Raw genomic sequence first — 9,078 nt, forward strand, 5'->3', positions numbered from 1 at the left:
TTAAGTATGGACGTCGTTCCCTCGTCGAATTTTGAAAAATTTACGTTGTTTGCGTAAGTCGTCCGTGAATGGGGCTGGACGTCATTTACGTTCACGTCGAAACCAATATGTCCTTGCGGCGTACTTTGGAGCAATGCACACTGGGATATGTCCACGGACAGCGTTAAAAAGCGTCATTTACGTGGGGTCACACAACATTTACATAACACACGCCCACATCTTCCAAATTTGAATTAGGCGGGCTTACGCCGGCCTATTTGCGCTACGCCGCCGCAACTTACGGAGCAAGTGCTTTGAGAATACTGCACTTGCCCGTCTAAGTTGCGGAGGCGTAACGTAAATAGGATACGTTACGCCCGCACAAAGATACGCCGATCTACGAGAATCTGGGCCAGTATGTGTGGAGTTACAGACAGAAGAACAGGAAGTGAGAATTTCTCAGAAGAAATAAGGACATTTAAAAGCAAAATGGAAGGATGAGTTAAGTGAAGGAGGACTGCACTAAGGTTACAGTGGTGGGGCAGATGTGCAGAGGGTTACAGTAGGGGGGCAGATGTGCAGGAGGGTACAGTGGTGGAGCAGATGTGCAGAGGGTTACAGTGGTGGGGCAGATGTGCAGGAGGGTACAGTGGTGGGGCAGATGTGCAGAGGGTTACAGTGGTGGGGCAGATGTGCAGGAGGGTACAGTGGTGGGGCAGATGTGCAGGAGGGTACAGTGGTGGGGCAGATGTGCAGGAGGGTTACAGTGGGGGGGGGGTGTGCAGGCTAGTACAGTGGTGGGGCAGATGTGCAGAGGGTTACAGTGATGGAGCAGATGTGCAGGCTAGTACAGTGGTGGGGCAGATGTGCAGAGGGTTACAGTGGTGGGGCAGATGTGCAGAGGGTTACAGTGGTGTGGCAGATGTGCAGAGGGTTACAGTGGTGTGGCAAATGTGCAGAGGGTTACAGTGGTGTGGCAGATGTGCAGAGGGTTACAGTGGTGTGGCAGATGTGCAGGAGGGTACAGTGGTGGGGCAGATGTGCAGGAGGGTTACAGTGGGGGGGGGATGTGCAGGCTAGTACAGTGGTGGGGCAGATGTGCAGAGGGTTACAGTGATGGAGCAGATGTGCAGGCTAGTACAGTGGTGGGGCAGATGTGCAGAGGGTTACAGTGGTGGGGCAGATGTGCAGAGGGTTACAGTGGTGTGGCAGATGTGCAGAGGGTTACAGTGGTGTGGCAAATGTGCAGAGGGTTACAGTGGTGTGGCAGATGTGCAGAGGGTTACAGTGGTGTGGCAGATGTGCAGGAGGGTACAGTGGTGGGGCAGATGTGCAGGAGGGTACAGTGGTGGGGCAGATGTGCAGAGGGTTACAGTGGTGTGGCAGATGTGCAGAGGGTTACAGTGATGGAGCAGATTTGCAGGCTAGTACAGTGGTGGGGCAGATGTGCAGGAGGGTACAGTGGTGGGGCAGATGTGCAGAGGGTTACAGTGGTGTGGCAGATGTGCAGAGGGTTACAGTGATGGAGCAGATTTGCAGGCTAGTACAGTGGTGGGGCAGATGTGCAGAGGGTTACAGTGTAGGGGGTACAGTGGTGAAACAGATTTGCAGGGGGGACAAGGTGTGAAGGTGCATGAATTGGGGCTGATCTGAGGCGTGAGAGTGCAGGATGTTAAGTAGTTTACATCATTTACTTTATAACAAATCCTTTTTGTGATTGAAAGTGTGAAGTTGATATTTTATTGTTATAAAATCGGCACACTCAAATTCATTGAAAACATTTTTCGGCACACTGTGCTCAAAAGGTTGCCTACCCCTGCTGTAGAGGATCGAGAAGGTTGTTGGTAAGGTAGCAACTTGGTTGCAATATGGTTATGGTATAGGCATTCAAGAGGCTTGGAGGCAAATGGAAGAAGGAAGATGGGACGTTAGTTAGTCAAACATGTGGGGTCCAGTGAGGGTTTTTTAAGTATGGGGATCACCAGTGCATGTCTGAGCGGGGAGGGAAAGGTGCTGGGGAGAGGGAGAGGTTGAAGATGTGGGTTAGAGGGTTTAGGATAGAGCAGGAAGGGGTTATTCTTTAAGTCCCCATTAACATGTGTAACTTGTTGTGCTTTGGCTGTCGCATGACCGCGCACGACAAGAGGAATCCCATTATTATCTAAAGGGGCATTTACTCCTTTAAAAAAAAAGGTGCAGGCAGTTTTCTCTGTTTTTGAGCCCGTAGACTTCAATGGGAGTGCATGAAAAACACATGAAAATGCATATGTACAATTGTGACTCTGGCCTTACAATGGGAGGTCTGCTAGTGGGAAACCTACACAACTAGGAATGAAAGAATCCTGTATATTCTAGATAATCACATTGTAATATCTGCAGGGAAGCCTAGAATTAATGCACGGCAGTTATGTGTTGTATCCGAAAAAGTCGGTAAAAAGCTTTTTTTTTTTCTCTGCTTTCTTCTTTCCCCAAATACAAAATAGGATAACACAAAACAATCAGGCAGGACAGAAACACACTGGCAGAAAAAGTGTATTGATCGATATTTTATTCAGAGAAAAAAAAATAAAACTAGATATTGGTTCTTTAGTGCTATTGTAAGTTGTAATGTTTTTTTTTTTTTTCAAAATCTAATGTTTTTTGGTGCTGATTTTCAACAGGAAGTGGAACTTTTATTCTTTTGTCACATCTCAGCCTGCGATGGTCAGGGACAAGTTATTTACGCCAGAAGATTCAGACTGGGTTAATCACAGTATGGGGAATACGGTAGGTGTCTATTTTCAAGATTGATGTCCTTGTGTTGGAAGTGATTGTATTTATTAACTTTAAAAAAAAATGTTGTTTCAGCCTCGGGACATTTTTGTTTCTAAGAATCCTCAGAGATGGTCATGATAGGAGATTCAATAAAGTACGAGATAATCCAGGAACATTTCTGGTTTACTGGACACTACAAGGTGAGTGCTGAAAGTGAATGGCCTCTCTTTGTCTTATTTCCCATAGCGGGGTCTTCTAGGTATTTTAACTGCGAACCAAAATCATAGATTGGGGGTGCCACTCCAGATTTCTTATCTGTCCAGATCCGGTGACTCCCGCTAAAAAGTGCCAGCTGGGGTAGAGAGCTCACCACGGCTCACTGTGTAAACATATAGGAGGAAAATCCTGCCGCACATCCAGCAAAGCCCAACAGTGTCTATAGTAAAGAGGCCAGGCTCAGTCCAGGCCATGCCCCTGAGGAGTTTCAACCCAGCCATGGAGCTTGGTCATGGGGGTGGAGTTTCCATGAAGCAGTGGAGAATAAATGCATCATCGGCTGCTGCTGCATTTAAGGGAAACGGTGGATATCGGGTGGACAACCAGTGAGTTTAAAAATGCATGGTATATGTGTCTGACATATTCTTCCCCAAAACTGCGTCAGAGTATGTACATATGCAGCAAGCACAGTGGTTGTCCACCTGATATCCATTGTTTATTTGATTACAGCAGCAGCCGGTGATGTATTTATTGTCCCCTACTTAATGGAATCTCCACCTCCATCACTAAGCTCTGTATATGTGGCAAAACGCATCGAAGGAGCCTGGCCTGAGGCTGCTTTTACTATAGACACTGTTGAGCTTTGCTGGATGTGCAGCACCAGGGCCGATCCTAGGGTCACAGGCGCCTGGGTGCAGAAATATTTCTATAAAACTTGCGGCGCATTACTGCCGACACCCCCACACTGTCAGTGTGAAAGAGCTCTTGGTACATCTCATTTTACATCACATCTGTAGATGGACTACTGAGGCGCAGGAATGGGCAAGGGCTGTGTGTCCTATGCAATCTATCATACTATAAAACATCTAGAGCAGATAGAGATGGGAGGGTGAGGCATTCCAACTGGAGTTGGTGGAGACAGAGTGGGATCCAAGACTCCCAGTGTGAGGAATTCATTCCTGCACATCAGCACTCAGCAGCCACTAAAAACTAGAACCCTCGTGTCAGGAAGAGGAGCGGCCCCTCCCCCGAGCACTACCAGGCTGGACGGGCTGCCCTATGCTCACACATCAGTTCTGGATGGACACACACCTATGCTCAGAACTCTAGTTCTGGACGGACACAAACAAGGAGAGAAGGAGGGAGGGGAGAACTCTGGCACTTTGGAGCCCCCACATCTGCAGGCGCCTGGGTGCAATGCACCCTGTGCACCCTGCCTAGGATCGGCCCTGTGCAGCACTTGGGATCTTTTCTTCCAAACATTTTTAATTATTATAGAGACAAGATATACAGACCAGTGCTATCTGTGTTCCTGCCTAATGAGAGGGAAGAAAACCAGTCATGTGGATGCAAATTGTGATTCGTCAGAAGACAGTCTCGGCTTATAGGGTTTTGGTATAGCTCTGTATATCTCCAAATGATTGGGGTCTGGAAGAGAGAATACAGGAAATGGCTTATGGAAGCTGGAGCTAAATTGAGCACAAAGCAGCCAATCATCTTACACTGAAGAAATTGGGAAAGTAATCTGGTCGATTTGGAGAACCACTCTCATTTGCCCCAGTGTTTTTTTTATAAAGTAATAAAATGGCCTAGGAAAGAACTTAAAATGGAGTTCCACCCAAAAATGGAACTTCCACTTTTTGGAATCCTCCCCCCCCCCCTCCGGTGTCACATGTGGCACCTTTCAGGGGTAAGGATATCTGTGTAATACAGGTATTTGCTCCCACTTCCTGGCATAGATCACTGCGGTAACCTACGCCACTTCCTGTGCCTACACTGTCCTCACCCGCTGTCTTCTAGGAAACACACAGGTCCCAGAAGACAGCAGGGACCAGTGAGGATGCGCATGCACCGTAGGGAACCAGGAAGTGAAGCCGCAATGCTTCACTTCCTGATTCCCTCTCAGAGGGTTAGCGGCGGGGCAGCCGAGAACCGAGCGACTGACCGGCTTCGGCTGCCGACATCGCGGGCGCCCTGGACAGGTAAGTGTCCATGTATTACAAGTCAGTAGCTGCAGTATTTGTAGCTGCTGGCTTTTACTAAAAAAAATTTTAGGCGGTAACGCGTTACTAAACCCTAACAAATTGATATATTACTGCAAACAATAGCATTTACCCCATATGCCCTATGGTAAATGCTAATGTATTTGCTTTTCTTTTTAGCTTGCTCTTTCCCTCCTCTGAAATTGGTCCCTTTCCAGGTTGCAGCCTTGAGGTCCTCTCCATGAGGCTTCCATCCCTGTACAAGGACCTATGGAGACCGCTTTACATGTCTGTTCTCACTGGCACATATTTGACCCCAAAGAAAAGCTAGCTGGGGATTAAATGATTTCTTGCTCCACCCTCTTCCCTGTGCCTATGCTGTCCCCTTCTTACACATGCATGTAACATACATGGGGCATGCCCTCGTCTACCCATAAGTTCAGGGAAGTGACGTTCTGTGCCCAGAACTGGTGGCGGAGATCAGGGGCAGTGGGTAAGGATTTGGATGCACGTGGACAAAGAAAGTCACTGGGGTATTTTGTACCTTTTTAAAATGGTTGTAAATCTCAGACATAAAATATAAAGAAAGCATATCCCATAGTATATGCTTGTCTCAATCCAGAGCACTAATGCCGCGTACACACGATCAGCTTTCCGATGGAATAAAATCCGATTGAATTTTCCGTCGGAATTCCGATGAAGCTGACTTTCATCAGTCTTGCCTACACACTATCAGACTAAATTCTGACCATCCAAAACCCCGTGACGTAAAACACTACGATGAGCCAAAAAAAAATGAAGTTCAATGCTTCCGAGCATGCATGGATTTTTCTCCGATGGAGTTCCACACAGACGATCGGAATTTCCTATCTGTTTTTTTTCCATCAGAAAAATTTAAAACATGTTCTATTTTTTTACACCTATGGGAAAAAGTCAGATGGGGCCCACACACGATCGTTTTTTCCGATGAAAAAAAAGTCCATCGGAAGACTGTAATTGCAGTGAAAGGTGATTCTACAATGTATTGACTCCGGGGGGCTGAATACAAATGCATTCCACACTTTTCACATATTTATTTGTAAAAAAAATGTCAAACCATTTCTCATTTTTGTTCCACTTCACAATTATGTGCCACTTTGTGTTGGTCTATCACATAAAATATATTTACGTTTTTGGTTGTAACATGACAAAATGTGGAACATTTCAAGGGGTATGAATACTTTTTCAAGGCACTGTAAATGATTACAAATGGGATATTTGTAACCTATTAGACTTTCTGATATGTCTTTGCTCAGGTATCTGGATATTTGTCACATTGCTTCCATCTTTAATGTTAAACCTTGAGAAAAGAAACAAGCCTCTGGGATTGGTTGACTATTGTGGTTGGATCTTGTGGGCAGTTGGTTTCCTGGTTCAGGCCATTGCTGACCAACAGAAATGGAGTTTTAAGAGCGACCCTGACAATACTGTAAGTATCTCATTATTTTACTGGCTCCTGTATAGGGAAATAAAACAAGCAATGAGTGTGTCTTTAACCACTTAACCCCCGGACCATATTGCTGGTCAAAGACCAGAGCACTTTTTGCGATTGGGCACTGCGTCGCTTTAACTGACAATTGCGCGGTCGTGCGACGTGGCTCCCAAAAAAAATTGGCGTCCTTTTTTTCCCACAAATAGAGCTTTCTTTTGGTGGTATTTGATCACCTCTGCGGTTTTTAGTTTTTTGCGCTATAAACAAAAATAGAGCGTCAATTTTGAAGAAAATTAATATTTTTTACTTTTTGCTGTAATAAATATCCCCCAAAAATATATAAAAAACATTTTTTTTCCTCAGTTTAGGCCGATACGTATTCTTCTACATATTTTTCGTAAGAAAAAAATCGTAATAAGCGTTCATTGATTGGTTTGCGCAAAAGTTATAGCGTTTATAAATAGGGGGTAGTTTTATGGCATTTTTATTAATATTTTTTTTTACTAGTAATGGCGGCGATCAGCGTTTTTTTTTTTTCGGTACTGCGACATTATGGCGGACACTTCTGACACGTTTTTGGGACCATTGGCATTTTTATAGTTATCAGTGATATAAAAATACATAAGATTACTATAAAAATGCCACTGGCAGGGAAGGGGTTAACACTAGGGGGCAGGGAAGGGGTTAAGTATGTTCCCTGGGTGTGTTCTAACACTAGGGGAAATGACTGATCGCTGTTTATACATTGTATGAACAGACGGTCAGTCATTGCTCCCCTGACAGGACCGGGAGCTGTGTGTTTACACAAACAGCTCCCGGTCCCCGCTCTGTAACGAGCAATCGCGGGTGCCTGGCGGCGATCACGCCCGGCACGCGCACGGGAGTCGGGGTCTAGTGGGGGGTTTACGACTCCGGCGGCACGCGCATGCCCCTATTGGCTGCTGGGCGAGGTGACGTATAGCTAAGTGCTCTCGCCCAGTAGAGCCGACCTGCCGCCGTATAACTGCGGCGGCTGGTCGGCAAGCAGTTAAAGTAGAATTCTGGGATAACCCTAACTATTCTTAAAAATACTCCCTCCCCCTCCCTCAGACAGGTTTTTTTTTTTTTTTTTTTTTATCATTCTTTGAATTTTATGTGGGGAATTGTGCTATTTTGGTTCCTGTCCTGATGATGGTCGTCACTGGCATAAAAAGTGAGGAGAACTCCTGCCAAGACAAAAAGTGAAGGGCTATGGACCCAATGGACATACAACAATACATATCTAAATGGTTCATTACCCAGTCTGAAAAAAAGGAGAAAAACCAATACCTCACAACTTTCTTAAATGAGAATGAGGGACACCTATTAGCAAAAGTGTTAGGTATAGGACACACCTCCCTGCCATGTGTTAAAGGAGAATTGTACAAAAAAAAGTATTGGTTTAGCCCACAAGTGCTTTTTTGTCACTACTATTCCTTTATATTGGCTTTTGGGATTTACAAATGCAGCAATTTAGAAATGGGATGAAAGGTTTAGCTCTGGGAAACACTTTTAGAAGGATTAGTAGTGCATTAAATATACAAGTATATAGATCCGACCAAAATGGGCGACAAATGAGGAGGAAAGATAGCGTCAGGTGGACTTTGTTCCAAATCGATAGTTTTGCACTTTACCTTCTTTCTCTGATTGTTCATTTGGCAGAGTGTGCAGGAGCTGAGCAATCGCATAACAGCCTATTTGGAGCAGAGCTATAGTATTGAGAACAGGAAAAGTGTGTCCCTGGAATTCGGTAAAGCTTACAATAAAGCTTATCAGTTTGTTAAGTCGGCCCAGGTGATTGGAATTTAGCCGGTATTTGGGGGCAGCAGGAACAATCTTGCCTACATCCATATTGAGTTATGTTACTGCTTATTGTCTAATCATCTGACTTTGAAGGACATTATTGTGATGGACTGTTGTTTTCTTATGCAGGGAAAATTTATTCAGAGTGGTCTCTGGGCATACAGTCGTCACCCAAACTACCTTGGAGAGATCTTACAGTGGAGTGGCCTCTTCCTAGCTTCTTCTTCAGTGCTGAGGGGTTACCAGTACCTGAGCATCATATCCCCAATATTTGTGTGGTTCCTGCTCAATTATGTCAGTGGTATTCCCATTCTAGAAAAACAAGGTCTGAAAAAATGGGGAGAAGACCCAGCATATAAGAGCTACATCCAGCAAACACCTGTGCTCTGGCCATTTAAACTCTGAGCCTCTGCAATATATACCGTAATGTACCTGTATAGACATTTTATAGACATTTTATACATCTGCTTTGTGTTAGAGGTACTTTTTATATGACCTCTGCTATCTACACATACCGCCCTTTGGTTACATAACCTGACTACAAGAAATTTTATTATAATTTGTTGTTATTTCGTAAAAAAAAAAAAGATAATGTTAAATAAAGTATAACAAATACAGGACTCAAAGATTCAATAACCTCCTTGGCTCTGTTGCCAGCAGCCTATCAGAGTCTAATGCCGCGTACACACGACCGTTATTCATGTCATGGGAAAAAAACGATGCCTAATGTGCGTGAGTCCATACCAGTGCAGCACGCAAAGTGGTGCATTAATTGTCCTGTGCTCCCCAGGCTGTTCCGATTCTTGGGCTCCCACAAGTTGAATTGGATCAGTGTACAGACAGAGGTTGATCGAT

At 44.9% G+C, this 9,078-nt stretch overlaps 1 protein-coding gene across 1 annotated transcript in view; it reads left to right on the top strand.

Moving 5' to 3' along the window:
- The window catches only part of LOC120929076, a 33,533-nt gene extending 24,723 nt beyond the window's left edge, over window positions 1–8,810 (top strand). Inside the window, exons 2-5 of the mRNA XM_040340271.1 lie at window positions 2,640–2,745; window positions 2,827–2,933; window positions 6,227–6,399; window positions 8,353–8,810. Of these exons, the coding sequence (XP_040196205.1) occupies window positions 2,640–2,745; window positions 2,827–2,933; window positions 6,227–6,399; window positions 8,353–8,628 (662 nt within the window). The 3' untranslated portion in view covers window positions 8,629–8,810. The remainder of the gene's footprint in view (window positions 1–2,639; window positions 2,746–2,826; window positions 2,934–6,226; window positions 6,400–8,352) is intronic.
- Window positions 8,811–9,078: the final 268 nt, after the last annotated feature.

This window comes from Rana temporaria, chromosome 2, assembly GCF_905171775.1.
Source record: "Rana temporaria chromosome 2, aRanTem1.1, whole genome shotgun sequence".
Taxonomy (NCBI): Eukaryota; Metazoa; Chordata; class Amphibia; order Anura; family Ranidae; genus Rana; species Rana temporaria.